Source organism: Gavia stellata, chromosome 3, assembly GCF_030936135.1.
Source record: "Gavia stellata isolate bGavSte3 chromosome 3, bGavSte3.hap2, whole genome shotgun sequence".
Classification (NCBI taxonomy): domain Eukaryota; kingdom Metazoa; phylum Chordata; class Aves; order Gaviiformes; family Gaviidae; genus Gavia; species Gavia stellata.
Genome location: NC_082596.1, coordinates 99,727,518 through 99,745,244, shown reverse-complemented (window position 1 = coordinate 99,745,244; position 17,727 = coordinate 99,727,518). Strand labels below are relative to the sequence as shown.

The window sequence follows — 17,727 nt, the reverse complement described above, 5'->3', positions numbered from 1 at the left end:
GGCGTTAGCAGTTTCATGAAAAACAGGCAGCTAGGTAGATATAATCAAGCCTGAGCTTAAGTGTTTCAAACACCCTGGCTTTCCAAATTCAGGTATACTTGCGGACAAACGAACCCTAATTCTGCTCAACTTTGGTTAGCGCTGAAAGTAGAAGGGGAAATGCACCATTGTCACATATTCAGCAGGCAGCAACTCTTGCATGTGACCACCTTTACAGATCTGGTGTCGGACTAGATTCCCAATTGTGGGTTTTTTTCCTTTTTGTAAACCTAAATCATATTTCAGCTTGAGGCTTTGAGTGCGCATCAGGAGGCAGCTTCTTGCACAGGTACAATCTTGCTCCAGTTTCCTCCAGGTAAGTTCAGGGGCCAACACTTTACCTTCTCCTTTCTTCTTGCTCTGCTGCTCCTGCTGCTGTTTCCTCTCTGCTCTCGGCGCATGTGGGCATATATTCTTGAGTATGAGGACACCACCCCTATGGCATGCAAGCTTACTGACGGCTCCGGTGGCATTACGAAGCTCATTTCTGCATGCAGCAACACGATTACGGTGAAGGTGAGGGCGAGGTTGAGCGAATGTGTTTCAACACTTCTTTCTTGGTATTTATTACTGTGCCGTAGCATTCCTGCAATCTGGCCTGCTGCTGCTCCAGCTGCTTATGCAAGCTCCTGATTGAGCGCAACAGCAGCAGCCGTCGGTACATAGCTAGCTGGAGCCGGTACTTCTCCTTTTCTTCCTTTTTCTGATTTTCTAAGGTCTCCATTACTTTTGTGGTCTTCGTCCAAATCACCTGGCCCAGAATACAAGGGGCCGTATCGCCCTTGGCACCGCTCCCCGCCTGCTGCACGTGGCAGCCCCCGGGGTGGGTCCTGGGCAGGGCAGTGACAGCCTGCGGGGGCTCGCCAGCCCCCCTGGGCACCCTGGGGACCTGCGGCACCTCCGAACTCAGGTCGCCATCGCAGCAGGGGCTTTTGGAGCGCGGGGAGGCAATGTTCACAGGCTGCAGGTTCCCGACCGCCGCAGGGTACGACGAGCCACCTAACGATGCATTTCCAGCTGTCGGATGATGCTCAGCCAACCCAGAGGCTGTCCTCTGTGCCTGGCCACCACTAACGATCTCTGGGCCAGCAAGGGCTTTTGCCTGGGCCATGGCCTTGCTGGAGAGGACGGACAGTCTTTCTGGCACTGCAGAGCTTCCCTTGTCTTCATTAAGGCTGGCTAACGAAGGACTGGCAGAGCAACCAAGGGATGCCATTAAAGCATCACAATTCGGAAATGGGTCTTCATCACTACCGTTAGTTTGGGTCTCCTCTTCATCTCTTGGCGTTACACCTACTGTCTCAGCCATTTATCGCATGAGCTACAGAAAGTTTCTGTGGACAAAGTGGAAGCAAGAGGATTTAATTTCCACATACACACACAAGAGAAGCCCAGCGCAGAGTGACATTTGAAGAAAGAACCTCTCTTTATATTTAAGCAATGGACCTATTACTTTTCTAATAAAGCACAACCCTTGGGTCACTTCAGGCCATTTCTTGTGATTTGCATTAGATGTTCTTCGAGACACAACATTAATCCAATAATAATTAAAATGATATACTGTACTATTAACATTCTCAAATCTTTAAAGGCAAGCGATCTATCCCTGCAGCACTGGCTGTGCTGACTAATTAAACAGAATACGGTTGTAAATGGGCATTGTAAGCACTTCTCCCATTTAAGAACACAGCTCTAACAAGTGTAGTTTGTAGAGACGGGCGAGTTATCAGGATTGATCAGCTTTAAAGGGAGGTGGATGTACCACAAACAGCAGGTTGCATTTAAATGCCCTCTCCAAGATTAATCTGTCTGCCACCAGTTTGTTTACAAGGTTGCCTTTCCCCCTCCTATTAATTCTAGCAGAAAAGCTGTATTAGCACCACACTAGCCATAGACAGCAAAAAGAAACCAAACACTTACCGAGGTTACTGGGGGAAAGGAAAAGAGTTACAGTGCATTGTGTCTGTGTATCATGTTTTCTCGAATGTGAGTCAGCACTATCTGGAACTGAAACATCACGGTGCCAGAGCAGGAGCAGCAACAGCATTACGCTGTTCCACCCAGCAACAACACAGTCAGTCCCAATCACAGGGAAGTGCAGGGCTGGCTTCTTCCCCCCCAATGGATATTCCTCCCTGGCATCCAGCTTTGATGTCATCTTTGAGCACCAAAATGAAAACCAGGGTTGGATGACGCTTCTTTTCCCACCTCAAAAACAAACATACTCGATTCACTCATTCTATAGGGGGACATCTATGGCCCTTCCTGCCCCTGCTAGCCAGCAAGGAGGTAACTAAGGCAGCACCCAAAAGCGGGTGAGGCATTCGGGGCTCCAGCATACACCTATTTTCCTGCAGAGAAAATAAGCTTAGATAAACTTTAGCTGCAGGAACACACTAAACAAAAATGAACCAAGCATTCAGCACAAACCGAATGCTAAGCATAAAGGCAGGCTGAAGCTGCAGATTTAAGTGTCTAATGTACTCCCATGTTTAATTAGGCTGGCCTAATCTTTAAGAAGCAGCTCTACATCCAACTAAAGTATCCCACAGAACAATAAACTTTATCTGCACCTTTGATGTTCAGAAAAGCTACCTTCAGCATCCTCTCTTGCTTGTAATGCCAGCAACAAAATTCACAGATACAAAATTCACAGATCATCTATCTGCATCTACTTCAGTCAAATTACCACAGGGCTTCAGTTGCCCCAAGACTTTCTCTACTCCACTTGGCTAATATAAATAAAAGAAAGAATCAATCCAAAATACTATCTAGAATCTTCCTGGAGCTGGAAAAGAATGAAGGTAGATCCTATCTCCACTTCTACATATGCTGCAATACAGAAAATAATGTCTTATTTTTCATCTGTACTGACTATCCTTCTTTCTGATGAATCTGTTAGGATGTACTTCCAACCTTAAACATATGAAGTCCAGTTAACATAAATTCAGATTTGTACCCTGAGGTCCACCTTGAATGCGTTTTTTGGTGCAAGAGATATTTTACACTGAATTGGTAAAATAAACTAAACCTGCTGTGTTTATGTGCCAGATCATGCTGCAGATTATATAAGTAATACTAGGAAGAGATTACTATCCAGTGAGTTAATAAACTCTGCAAGTTTGTATCTTGCTGATTCCCATTTACGAATCACAAGTTATGGTAATTGAAGAATACAGAATTCAGATAACAGGGATTTTACTGTATTACACACAGAAAAGGTTCATTATAATACAGCATTATGTACACAGTCTTTTTGTTTTGTCTGCTCTCCTCTCCAAAGCACTGCAGGCATATCTTCCCACTACAAAGAGGACAGCAGATGCGTGCTACATAGTACATTATCTCCAGGTGTGTCAATACTTTTCTATCAGCAATAGTATTCTGTTCTGCACTTCTACCTTTGTAGCAATTTGCTGCAAAATAACTATTTTCTAATAGTCTGACAGGGCATGATAGACCAGAGATTTGATTATTTTTTATTTTTTTAAAAGCTCTCTGCAGCTTTAATTTTTTTCAGCAAAATTTTTACAGGCAATGTTGTTTTTTGAAGGGATGGGGAGGGGGACGAAAAAGTAATTTTGTACACCAAGTTAGTTTCATCAAAAATAATACTAAATGGTTTATAGGTGTGGTTCTGGATAGAATAAATAGCATCTGATAAAATCAACTAAACAATAAAACTACAGACAATCAAAACTCATTAAGCTAGATGGCTTTTCATAGAATATTATGACTTCAGCTGTAATCTATGAAGCCTAATAACAAAAAATATTCAGTCCGTTGGACGTAGAGATTCAGCACAATAGAAATACCATAAAAGATATATATTTATTATTGCTAAAACGCAAGTGCCATTTATGGCTAGGGCTGCATGCATGTTTCTGTTATTAACGTGCCTCCCAGTGTTCACAACTTCCTAAAATCTCACCTAGAGCATCAGATGGAAATTTTCTAGATTCAGTTTCTGCCTGAAGGCGAATATATACTGAAGGCAAATATATACTGAACGCTTCAGCCAAAAAGATTGAGACACTGAAGTACGAAAGCAGGAACAAAAAAAGTCTTATGGCTGAGGAGACTTACAGAAACCTTTCAGGAGAAAGGCCTCTTGTGTAACAGAGAGGCTGGGGAACAGGGAACAAGACCACAGCTCATTTCAAACAGAAACCTGTAAATTCTTGTTCTGAGATGATAAAACAATCCTTCTTTTCCCCCCGAGACTGTTACCTTGACAAAGTGACTCCTACAGTTTAGCTCCCTTTTATTCTCAATTCAACAGCTTAATAAAGAGACCTGGAAAGACCTTACATTAGCTGCTTCTGCAAGAGGCACATTGTGCCATTTCACTGGTGAAGAAACACTTTGAGAAGAGTTTGCTGTTCCCACTGAGAGCCCGTCGCAGGTGGACTTTGCTCAATGCCTCTTGCTCACTCCTGGACTTGTTTTCCTAGGCAGTATTTGTGGGAAGCTTTCCAGGCAGAAGCTGCTTCAGATTTCACGGTGAATACATCTATCAGTCTAAGACACTGAGAATTTCAGGTAGGTAAAATGAAAGCAAAGATGCTTCCAGTTGAGGTTCATTGTATTTTATTACCATCCACTCGCTGGTAGATGTGACTACAGCAGTTTCAAGGCGTAAACCCTGGGGAGCCACCTTCAAGCCTGTCAGTCTCGCACACCCCTGAAAGGTCTATGCCAGCAGAGGTTTTTAATCCATCGCACTCCTTCAGATATTAGCTGTGAGAGGTACTTGGCAACCTACAGGCTCCCATCTGTAAGCACGTGCTGAAATGCTCTGTGCTTGCATGCTTACGGAACAAGGGCTTAGCCATCACGGTTGTGTCTCGTGTAGCAGCAGGGAAGAAATGGTCATGGGAGAGTCCCTGCAGATAGTCATGACAGTTATTTCTCCTTTCTCTGCCATTCCCGAGCATGGACAGCTGTAAGGATGGGAAGGTGCTTGGTCTTGTTTTTTTATTAAGTACAAATGTTTTACTGAAGTTCAAAGCGTAACAGCCAAACACATTTACAAACAGCATCAGAAGGTGATAAGCATTGGCGAAGATATGCCATTATAAGACTGTGGCTTGGGAAGCTATGTTGTTTTGTATTTGAGTTTGGGGAGTACTTTTAATAAAGTAGTAAAAAATATCCTATTACACAGTAGTGTAATTCCATATTTTATATTAATTGCTCTTAAAGATCAAAAGCCATATTCTGTCTGTTAATGTACACACTCACATGGCTTCCTATGAAATCAATGAGATCCACATGTGTGCATCTGAGGCCTAAATTTTTCCCCAAAGATTCTTTAAAATCCTTTTACAGGGCAGTAAGTCATAGAAGAAAGTCGTATGTTCCCTTTCTTCTGCCTCCATACCCAAAACAGACACGAGTTATTACAGGCTGCTCTGCATTACGCTGCATGGTAACGGTACCCTGAGGGGCCACTGGCCAGCCAGGGATTGCCATCGTTCTGCTCTCCCCCTCGTCTACACCTAGGTGTTTCTGCAATCCTTTCACACCAGCAGAGAAATAATAAACAGAGCCCAGCTCCATGTGCAGCCCACTGATGACATCAAGAAGTGCTCTAGGTATTTCAGTGGCAGGGAAAAGCACAACGGGACATCTCAATGGCTTTCAGACAGAAAGAAATCAGGTATCCGTACAGAACTGCAGCACAATCATGTGTGCCGATAACCTGGGAGCTTGTAAGAAAAAGCAGAGTGCCTTTATGATTTTACCAGTGGGGAAAGGTTCAATGGCTTCAAACATGAAAATCCAGGGATTCCAGTAGACCATCTTTATATTAAGAGTCAAAAACATTGAAACAATCTGTCATGACTGGCAAAAATTAGCAGGCTTGCTGCCAGTCTCAACAGACTGCCTGTCAGAGGTGCAAATCTCTGAAGGAGTAGCTCCGACTGCATTCAGACTAAGGTTGAGTAGAGTTTGCAAGCTTCAGAATCTCAAGACTGCAGGTGCCAACGTGACCCAAACACGAGGAAGGGCTTGATGACAGCTCTCACTGCAATATTTCAGCAACTCTACTCCCAACCCTGCTTGGGCTTAAGTATTCCCAGGGACACAAAATGAAAAATATATTTATATGGCTTTATAAAGATATTTTAAAAGTGGAATGTTTTCATTTTCCTCAAGGCAGCAGCTGTTCTCCCTACCATCTATGTGGAAAGCATTAGCGTATGATTTGAATCGCCTTTAACCGAGTAAAAGAATAACGGCATCGTTGCCTAAACCGGTTTATAGTCTAAGTCCACATTCCTGCCATACGATCCACGGAGCTGTATTTTTATGCTGATACAGTCACAAAGAACTTTCTGAAGTCTTGTTGTGAACTCAGGGATCTACTTCAGCTCGTGCAATAAGCAGTCAACATTGGCACAGAGGCCAAGGTGGAAAGGAAGAACGCATGGGCACGTGTAGCTGGGCTGTTGTTTGATTTTTCTCCTGTCTGAGCAGACTGATCTGTATTGGACAGACCCAATGAGCATCAAATGGGCTGGCACATTTCAATGTGGAGCAAACTCTTTGCATTTCTAGAGTGGGTTAATAATGCTTCCCAGTGGACACATAAAGGAGAAAGACTTGCATGATCAGGGTGTCTGCAGCATATGCTCTACAAACTAGTGGGGGGGCAAATGGAAATATTTATATTGATTTCAAAAAAAACCCATGAATCTTGAGAACTGCCAGTTTACCCCATTTTTTACTGTTTCTTCTTCTAATGGAGAGAATACACTCATCTATAATTCATTACAATTGTACTGAAAAGGAAAATCTGATTATAAACTGAAAAAATGGATTGCAGAAAATAGCTTCCCTTACATATTAAGTGTAAAGGAAATTCAAAGGAAATTCTAAAATATCAGCAAAGGTTTGATTTTTTTTCCCCATAATAAAGACTGTTTTATGTTAGCAAAATTAAAAGTGGCCTTCTTCAGTGTGATGCTTCTGCCTCATTTTTTTTTTTTTTTTAAAATCTTAGTGTTGCCTATCATTTTGTTCAGTAAAAAATAAAGTGCGGGAGGGGGAGAGAAAAAAAAAATGCAAAAGAATTTAAAGTAGGAAGATCATGTAACCTGAGATGCTATTACAGCCTTCCTATGAAAAGACTAAAAAAATTCTTCCTGCAGAAAAAGATGGTACTTGAAATATATTTGAATAACCTCCAGTATTAAAAGATTTAAAAGTATTGCTCATATATTGCAAGAACGCCATGCCTAGAAGGTAAATAGTGGATAACCCAACCTAGCTGTTAGATTTCAGATGCGAAAATGAGTATATAGACAACTCACGTGTCTAGTTGCAATTCACATCCGGTATGCACTGAGAGAAAAATCCTTTCTGCTAAGGAATATGTAAACAGACTATGTAATTTTTGATAATTGATGCTTATGTTTGCTTTCGTTTTGACACTTGATCATAACTGACAAACCAATGGCTAGGAAAGAAGAAAACTTTAAGCTGTAAGAAAAATAAACAGAGCACTGTGAGAGATGGAGGAAAAAAAAAACCCAACATACATGGGAGGAAAACTTCAACAAGTGGGGCTAAGCCACAAATGGATAGACAAGTAATTGTTTGGTGTTTCACCACAACTTAAAATGAACTTACAGACCTTTCCAGAAGCCAAATGCATTTTTTTTAAAAAAGTAACAACATTAAACGCTTTAAAAAGGGAGTGCGTTTTCTGCCTTAGCTGTTAAACCAGAATCGTATGAGGGAAGAATATTAAGAAATCTACATTTAATATAAAACCTTTTGTTAAGACAAAGTTTCAGATCAAGTGCCATAAAAAAACATAAAAAATGGATGCATTCACACTGTTTGAGCCTAACCATTTCCATGAATCTGAAATTGACTCATGAGGAGCTTAACTCTACAGACCAGTATCAAGGACTGAAAAGACTGCATCTACAAGCATCTTCTCAAAAATTCTACTTTCTTGTTCAGTATGCCTTGGTGCATAGCCCACTGTGGTGTCGCCTACATATCAACCCTTGCATAGCACTCAAAGCAATCCAGCTTTATTCATAGTGTCTACATAGGCTCACCTGCCGTCTGTGTTGTCCACACAAAAACACAGAGTGACACAAGCTTTCCCCAAGTTCACTTGGGGCTGAGAAAGAGGGTCAGGCTTGCTCATTCCTTAATGCCTTTGAAGCTGCTAACGTGGCTGAGATGGATGAGAGTGAGTAAGATACAAGCCTGTCTGTCGGCAAAAACACGTTCTTGGCAGTATGCAGTGCAATTGTTCTAAATCTCAGCTACAGCAGTTAAGAGACCCCAATAGGGAGAGAAGGCACATGGACCACAGGGTTTGTTGTACTTGACCATGTTCTTACTTTGCAATGTAGGCATTGCTCAGCAACCTGGATTTTTGCAGCCTGTTTCCTGTGGTGAGTACAGATAATTCTTTCACACCAGCAGTTTCATTTTTGCATCCAGAGGCTCTTTGCTGAGTGTCTGTCAAAGTCCAATTCATTACCTGCAGAATTATCAGCTAAAACCCTATCACTTTTCTATAAGTAAAATTTTTTAAGAGATTAGAAAGTAACAGAGAAAAGATAGCCATATACAATTAATGAAAGATAAGCCTCCAAATGTTTGGAGGTTTATTTTAGAGATGTGTATCTACAGATACTTATTTCTTAAAGGAAGAAGAGATATGGAGTCCAATTTTTACTTGATTGAACAGAGGACAGGCTAAGAAAGAAGAATCTGAGATACCAATCCCACTGAAGTCTCAGGCTGAACAGAATAAATAACACGTCCTTCCCAGAAACAGCGAGCGTAGTTAGGTTCTGGATGACAAAATTAGGTAATGTTCCTTGTACGATTTAAGTTCCCTGCAGCTCTGCCTGCTCGAACCTTGAACCCCTGTTGAACCTCCCCGAGCCCCAGGCAAAAGTCCTGCTAGAACCCCACTGGCACGTGTAGTCCCAAATCCTCCTTGTACCCAGAAGGCACTAGCAAGCTGTTATTAACTCCACTGACACCAGGCCACAATTTTATCCTCGGTCGTGCTGACAGAGCCTCCTTGATATCTCCCTGAAGAGCATTAAAAGACCACAGAGGAAGATCATTGCCAGCTATCAATGTGTTATTTGCCTTCTTGCAAGTTTTCTCCGCATCCTTTCTAAAACCTCCGCCAAGGCACCACCAGCACCACCTTATTGACTGCTGAAGAGATCCTGACGCTTCGTGGAGGTATTGCACTAATTAAGATTTTGAGAGCAGTAAGCAAAAACATTGCATTTGACCTCACACTTGGCAGATTACTCACAGTTCCCTGCTTCCCTTCACAAGATTGTCTCGATAACGAGCATTGCCGGTAGGGATCTGAGACAGTGAGTGCAGCAAATAAATAAATAAATAAATGCCTACATATGTGAACTCCACTTCCTTAGGCAAAAATAATGAGTCAAATGAGTGAAGGATCTGCTGCTCTCTTACGTACGGTAGTTGTACATACACCAAAGTGCAAGAAGCCTTCCAGAGACTTCTGTCATCGCTGGGGTAAGCGGTAATTCAAATTGCCAGCCTACTGATTTCAGGAACTTGCATCAAGTTCCTCAAGCAACCTCAAGGGAAGGTTGCTGTTTTGTCATTCTAAAAGAGTGGCACACCTCTGCAGCTTCTTTCAGTATAAGTTGAGGGAATAAGTGCGTATCACGTATGCTGGAAGGAGGTGGAGTTGGCCAAGCCGAGCAAGTTAAGGCAATCCAAAGCTTTGAAACGGGGGAAAAATAAATCCTGTGCGGCAGGACACATAGTACATGTACGAACAACATCCACACAGACTATCTGAAGTCTTGCTTTCTTGCTTGGAAGAACAAAATCCTTTCTGAACTCTGCTCATTTTTACAGACAAAGCCACCAAGCTCATTGGAGAAAAGTACAGGTCATAAGAGAAGTACAGGGCACCTAATCTTGGTAATTCATCTCATCCTAAAGTGTTTTCACACAGACAGGAAAACTGGCACTTGGAATAGGCTTCCTTTAACTTCACTTTCAAATGAGGTAACTTTCAGATGACTAAGTCCACAATAGTGCACCTTAAACATGAAGCACGTATTACTGAGAGAGATTGAAAGCTCAGCCTTAACATAGTTAGAGCAGGAACTCTTGGCCGGTGGAGAGGGTGATCCTTGCACTGGTATAGCCAAATAGCTTCCAGCAGCCACTGTTTTAGGGGTTTCCTGAGCTTGATGCTGCATCTAGATAACTGTGTTTAACAGTCATTGATGGAACAATTTGCCTAATTCCCTTTTGAAGCCGCTTATGCCTTTTGGCTTCTATAACATCCCATGGCAATGAATTCTGCAATCTAATTTTACGTTGCGTGAATAGCACTACCAACAGAGCAAGCCACACCTTTGAGGGATTCAGTAACATGCTGACACCATTTTACTTTTGTCTCACTTAATCTCATGAATCATAAGCAATACAACAAAGATTTCTACATCCGTCTGCTTTTTTCCCAATATGAAAAAGCTCTTTTAAAGCAATGGCTATCAACGGGCAAATGACCTGGTATACTTGTGCACAGGAACGTGTACTTCTCACATAGCTCATACTACCATAAACCCAAGGCTGGCTGAGGCTATTCAGCAAAGGTGGCAAAAAATGAGGAGTAAATAGGTATTTTCAGGAAGAGATGCGAGGCTGGGAGGGGACAAGGAATCTCCTCACTCCTGGAAAAGCCCAAGTTGGAAGCAGTGGAGTCTCCCCAGAGGAGAAAAGCTAGGAGAAATGAGCAGGAGTTTTAGAGGGAGGGTGAATGAGAAAAAGAGAGTAGGAGAAGGCAAAAAAGATGTCTTTAGATTTCCACAAGAATTAAACTGGAGAAAGGGGAGGGACAGTGGAGAGGCAGGTTAAAGGATTGTATTCCTGTCGTCGTCAGCAGAGAGCGCGTAGGAAACAAGACCTGGACTGCCTCTCTCCCAAGTCTGCTGCCCTAGGCAACTGTTTACTTTGCCTTTGCCCAAGCCAGCGTGAGATGTTATAAAATGAGTTTCCAAAATGCTCTGAGTCACCAGAACATGGATGAGATCTGTGGATTCAAGCCACCTTTCAAGATTATGAATCTCTTCTGAATATCCATTATGCCGATGATATATAACAAAATCACTGCTGTAATGTGATGCACATGTCAACTTGAAGGATGCAGTCCCTGCTCAGATGGCATCAGCAGAGGGACACGTCAGCATGGTGGATTACCAGAGCAAATGCTTTAGCATGCAAAGTGATGCAATGTGTTTTAACAACAATTGTTCCCTTACGTTTGTTTCTGTGTCAGGTTTGACGTGACTATCTGCCAGGACAATGCTCAGGATCCTTTGCATTGCTTTGCAGAAGCTGATTATGTGATCAAATGCTTAAAGCACATAAAATCACTCCCAAGATTCAATGAGATAGACGTGCCAGAAAAGTCAGTAGGTGTTTGAAATAATTGATGCTAACAGCTAGATCTGGATTTTTCAAAAGAATATGCGTTTTGGTTTGGATTTGGGTTTTTTTGTTGTTGTTGGGAGTTTTTTTTCTTCTTCTAATGCACTATCATATAAACTGCCTAGAAATTCAGGCTTAGCATAATGTTCACATCAAATGAAATTCACCCGTTAAGAGAGAACATACACAGGGTCCTCTCTGAAGTGGAAAAACCGCAGTCTTTGTATAGAGCAGATACCCTGTGAGCCTCCTTACCCTGAGCACACGCCTAGAACAACACAGCAGACTCCACTGGCGTAGTAGAGCTGATGCTTGTAGGACTGGGAGACTCAGCACTGAGCTACGGCTCTTAACAGCCCTTTCCCCCTGTCTGTGACACTAAAGTTCTTCCAGTGAAGGCCCAGAGCCCTATAGAAACATTGCATATGTGGGTGGCTGTAGAAAAAACAGAAAGGGTTACCTGCTCTTGTCACGTTTCTATTGCATTTCCAGCCTACCCTGAACGATCACACAGTCCCCGAAGCGAGGAAGTGTGATTCACATCCAAGAGACAAGGGCAGAAAGCAAAATGACTGTGGCACGTGCCCAAAAGCCATGATCTTGTACAGAGGCTTCACCCTGTGCTCCCAGTTTTGGGTCTAGCCTGGCATCAGTGTCTCACTATGCAGCTTTGCAAGAGCTTCAGGCCCTCAGAGGTATTTAGGCACTGAAACCAATGAGAAGTGGTACCTACACACTTTCAGAAATCTGTCTTTAATTTCACCATCCCATAAATCTCTTTAATGGAGACATCCTTCATCTTTTCTGCTTCACAAGCCAGTTGTGAAGCTTAATTACACAAAGATTATGAAGTCCAGTAAATACAACATATATTAAGAGTAGTTAATGAGATTTCTGTCACAAGCAGACTCTATCTCTTGTGAAATATTACTCACATGTTGCCAAAAAAAAAAATTGTTTTCAAAAGAAAAACACAGACATATTCAATATAAAACAAATCCAGCTTGATTACTTCCGTAAGTAATGTTACACAAATTAATGATATTTATTAAAAGGCATGGAAAATAGCATATACTTTTCTGACCAACGTAGAATACTGCCTGCTCCTCCATGTGTCAGCTGTTACCTGCAGTCCCTGGCCAAGACTTGGACCCCAGACCCACAAGGGACCTACTTCCCAAGGGATCTAGTAGCTTAAATACCTACAAAGACCTGACGTGAGGTCCCGTTCCAGCAAGTACGATGTAAATCCACTGCAAAAAGATGGACTCAATTTCAAATTTTGTATACTTGGCAATGCAATCTTACCTTACCACTGTATGAAAAAGTGCACATGGCATCGTTGCAATTGCAATGTATTCAGCCCGTTCAGAGTCCTCACGCTGCTTTAACCATTTGTCCATAGTCTTTGTGTGACCAAAGTACCTTGTGTTGCCAGAAAAGAATGAAGAAAGGAAGAAAGATAAAAAAGAGAAGGTCTAAAAGGTTATGCAGTATTAACTATATAATGGCCAAAGGGCACCCAGTGCAAAGACAAGTATTTTCCAAACAGATACTCACATACTGACCAATTAATTCATTTCATAGCACGGTGAACCTTGGCCAGATGACTACTTGCACACGTAAGACTTGTAAAGCGTTGCTTGCATATTCAGTGCTTTCTCAAGCAGTAGTAAAGCATATAGCCTAACAAGGGTAGAAGGACTCAAAGGGGGAAGGAGTGATTCCTTAAAAAGACAGAGCTCTTTGCCGCACATTCTTCCCAGACAGAACAAACATACATCCTACTACGCTGTATCTGGGCAAATATATTTCCTGTTAACAATTATGGTATGGAATTCATAGATTAGCAAGACTTTTGCAGAGCTCAGGCAGGAGTGATTTTTCAGCACATATGCCTGTTACAGCAAGTTCTATTAATATTCACCAAAGGAAAACCTGTTTGTTGACCTAAAGCACGCCTGCTTCCTATTCTCTTCTTGTGAAATTATTTAGGTCCTGTGGGACAACTGTACTGAGCTTCTGACGCAAATATTAAAATTCTATTTAGATGTACAATGTTTTAATGCAAATTTTTACCATAAAACCAAATGCTCCATTCAGTTAAATTAATAGAATTACAAAAAGATGTAATGATAGCAATTAAGTCTTGAAAATGCAAATTTTATAGTCAAGGACAATTACTTCATTTATAGTATACTGGAATGATGCCAGATGAAGGTAATTTAGATCCCCCTAGCTCACAGTTATATCATGAAGGATATCTTAATTTCATTAGTACAACAAAGATGGGTGAGAAGTTAGAGAATACAAAAAAAAAAAGAAAAAGATAGGAGAGAAAATTTGACCTTTCTCATTTCATTGCAGCTAGAATACATAGATCTCACTAAAGTATTAGTAATATTTCTTTCTACTCCCATCTCTGAAAAAATGCCTTTTTTTTATTAGCAGCAATGGAACATTACTATGTAAAAGGTCAGCTTCATTCAGATACTTAGAGTCAATGTGCCCATGCCACAACAGTTATGGACCTCCCATTATTTCAGTTTTAAGGATGCATACAGTGTTAGCTGATGGCTTACAAGGTCTCAAGCCATGGCCTCAGGGACACATGGTTTTGACTCCAATAGGACTTAAAACATTCTTGAAAAATTCCACTCACTCTTACAGAAGTACTCCTGCCTCCCCCAAACAGGCAAGTCAAATATCATTAGTTGTTCATGAGCATAGCAAAGAGTGATCAAGTAGATGCAGAACACAGAGTTATATACTACAGATTTCCTAAGCCTGCTGCGGGGGGGAATACATTAAGAAAAAAATAAAAATAGTTTCATACAGATTCTTTAGCACATTACCAAGTTCAAATAGGAGTCCAAAAGACTCCAGAGGATCTTCTTTCCTTCTTTCCTTACTGCCCTTACAGCTACTTGTAACCCAAACAAGTATCCAGGGAAAGGCATATTAAATCACAGAATCACAGAATCACTAAGGTTGGAAAAGACCTGTAAGATCATCAAGTCCAACCATCAACTAACACCACCATGCCCACTAAACCATGTCCCGCAATGCCTCGTCCACATGTTCCTTGAACACCTCCAGTGATGGTGACTCCACCTCCTCCCTGGGCAGCCTGTTCCAGTGTCTCACCACTCTCTCAGTAAAGAAATTTTTCCTAATATCCGGCCTAAACCTCCCCTGGCGCAACTTGAGGCCGTTTTCTCTTGTCCTGTCACCAGTCACTAATATGGTGCAGTATGAAGGTTAAGTAAAAGGTCTTTACATCTACCATTTTTTCTTTATGACCTGCTGTAGCCACTGCAGAGACACCCAAGAGGGATGGACTCTCTGAAGAGCACCACACTGTGAGAGGAGTGCGGCATCGCAGCACCCCCGCCCCAGCCCCACCTCACACACCCACCTCACTGCAAAACAACCCGTGCACTGGAGGGGTATAGCATTTTTAGCTTTCATCCCACTGTTGCCATGAGAGCCAGTGTAGTATTTTTAAACGGTAAAATGCGTACACGCAAGCCTTGCTGGGAGACGAGCGTGAGCAAGTGAAACCGTTTTGTTCACCTGACCTACAAGTTCACTAAATTTGTTCTTCAGTGATTTAGTTAAAGGCACCGTTTACCTTAAAAATGGGTGTCTTAAAAATAAAAGGACAACTATGACAAGAGTTTAGTTCATTATTGATTTTAAACACAGGGCTGTTGGCTATTTTGTTTTAAGAAAAGAAGCTTTTTCAGAAGGAAAAAGGTACCCTGAGTAGGGTTTGTGCTTTTTCCTCCTTATTCCTGAATTAAAATACAGCTAAGCACACGTGGAGACGGGCTGGCTTTGCTTCCTTGGAGGTGGTCTTGTGAAAATAGGAACAGGCCCAGTGCTTCTTTCCCCTCTACTTGTCAACATGTGTGCTCAGGCACACATGTAGTGCCATCCTTGCTTTGCACTGATCTCACAAGCGAAATTCTGACCGTGCTGAAGTGAGCTGGAGAGATGCCATTGACTTCAATGGCAGGATTTCACCCCATATTTCTTCAAGTCAAGGATGCTATCAGTCACCCCTGCTGCTTGAAACCAGCGGATGATATCCTGGCGCATGGAAAGTCGTTGGCTCCCTGTGGGGTTCGGATTTCCTTCGGTGAATTCTGTCTTCTATTGTCCAAGAGAAAAATTAGACCTTGTATCAGTATTGACTTTATCCCATGCTTCTGACTGTTATACCCCTAGTACACCTGACAAGTTAATCTGAGCTTGTTATTTTTATTTATTTATTTATTTATATGGACTGATGTAGCATTCTAAGCTCTCAGAAAGTCTTTGTGGATGTTGTTTGGAGATCTGGCTTAATAAGGAGTGCTTGAGTGACTTAAGATTGGGCATGTTTGTACCATATTGTACAATACAGCTTAAACTTCCATGTCATTTTATTGAAAAGCATAGATTTAACAAGCTAATAGTTTGTGAATCTGCTGAGTCTCAGCTGTTGCAGGGAGAAATGTTTTGTCCAGGCTATTCCCAGTATGTCTCAGTTGTAAAAAAAACAGTCTGTGATCGTAATGGGATATTGATTAGTCTGGATCCCATACAGAGAACAACTTGATTCTTTGGTGGACCACTAAAGGTCATATTGCTTGATTGCTCCATAGCTTCTAAAATACAAGAAATATTGAACGAAAACTGCTTTCAATTATACTCATGTTATCTGAGGCCTGGGAATGTAACCGAGGGCAGCATTTGGCCCATTCTGTTAAAAAAATGGGCTGATTCTCAGCATTTCATTTGTCATTAGCAGAGCTGAACATCAGCTCTTCCTACTCTGATTGATGTCCTGGACTAAACTTAATTCCAAGGTAAGCAGGTGCAAATCTGTTCAATTCATGGACTTACTTTTGGATGGATCTGACATACAGTGATTTGTGTGTAGTATTATCTGAAAATTACATTGAGTTTCAGACTAGTTTTGGTTAACATCTTCATATGCATTTCTGCAGAACAGTATTTATAACTGTTTATGTATCTCAGATCTCCAAATTCCTCACTTGACCTGACTGTTACAACGGTCTTAGGTTGGCAATAAGCTAATGACCTGCTGTTAAATAAGATTTAATCAAAGCATGATGCTGGTCATGTGGTCAGTGAAATGAATCAGCTTTTTGTGCTAATGAAGATCCAGGCCAAAAACCATATAATGACGTCAAAAGATATTGTGGAAAATAGTATAGATCTCATTCTTCCTTTTATTACATTGACATCACCGAGTTTTAAAGCACAGAAACAGGCTTCTAGGAAATGTTATATTATAAGTGAAGGAAAAAAATGTCCTATTCTACCTTCTTTCAAGAAATTCAGTTTTCTAGTGAGATCTCCAATAGGGTAAATTCCATTTGTGATCACCCAGACAATTCAACACAACTGTGGAGAAAAATTCTAGCAACAAGTCAATTATTTCCTTGATCCTATCAGAAATTAGAGTTAGATTTAGCTTGATACTAAATTCCACTAAATCCTAAAATGCAGTAGAGAAAGAATTTTAGTCAGTACCTTTCCTAGTTGTTCTGTCACTTGGTAAGTTAGAAAGCAACTTCTGTAGTGCATGTTTATTCTAAATTAATAGAGCAATTCTGCAAAAAAATATTAAATTTTCCTTTTCATCTATTTATGGCATTATTTATTTATTCCTGTTTCCAATCCATACTGCAATGCTTCTTGTGGAATGCAATTCCCTTTTTACTTCCGACCTACATCTGCTTTGAAAGCTGTATGGATGGGATAATTTCTTTTCTGTTTTCTAATGTTTTTCTTCTCACTTTGTGAATGCTAAAAAATGGGACAAGTTATTTCTGATCATTTTCCATTTTCCCAAGTTTCTGACTACTGGAGTGGGTCTCTTTTGAGACATGATTTAAAAAGGATTTAAGGGCCTATATTTAAAAGTCCATATTTTCAGAAGTTGCCTGTGATTTTTGGAGACTTGGCAGTTTGTGGGTCCAGTTTAAACAACTGCTTGATTTTCAAATATTCAGAGCATTCACAAAGTCTGTTGAAGCACAAACAAAGCTTTCAGTGTCCTTTAGGTCCTTTAGACTTATTCTTTTCATTAACTCTAAACTGAGGTATTTTAGAAAACTCTGTTTTTAAAAACTCTTGCCTTCAAGGAATTCCACAGTCCTGTGGAGAAAGTCAAGGGGAACACCAGGTTAAGCC

At 41.2% G+C, this 17,727-nt stretch overlaps 1 protein-coding gene across 1 annotated transcript; it reads right to left on the bottom strand.

The window, feature by feature from the left end:
* Positions 1 to 544: 544 nt before the first annotated feature.
* LOC132322052 (reticulon-4 receptor-like) lies at positions 545 to 1,348 on the bottom strand. The gene has a single exon (XM_059835947.1). It carries the CDS (start codon positions 1,346 to 1,348, stop codon positions 545 to 547), a length of 804 nt encoding a protein of 267 aa, XP_059691930.1.
* Between the last annotated feature and the right edge of the window lie 16,379 nt (positions 1,349 to 17,727).

Excerpts from the sequence above, each read along its gene's own strand:
- LOC132322052 (XM_059835947.1), bottom strand. The coding sequence starts at position 1,348 with ATGGCTGAGACAGTAGGTGTAACGCCAAGAGATGAAGAGGAGACCCAA.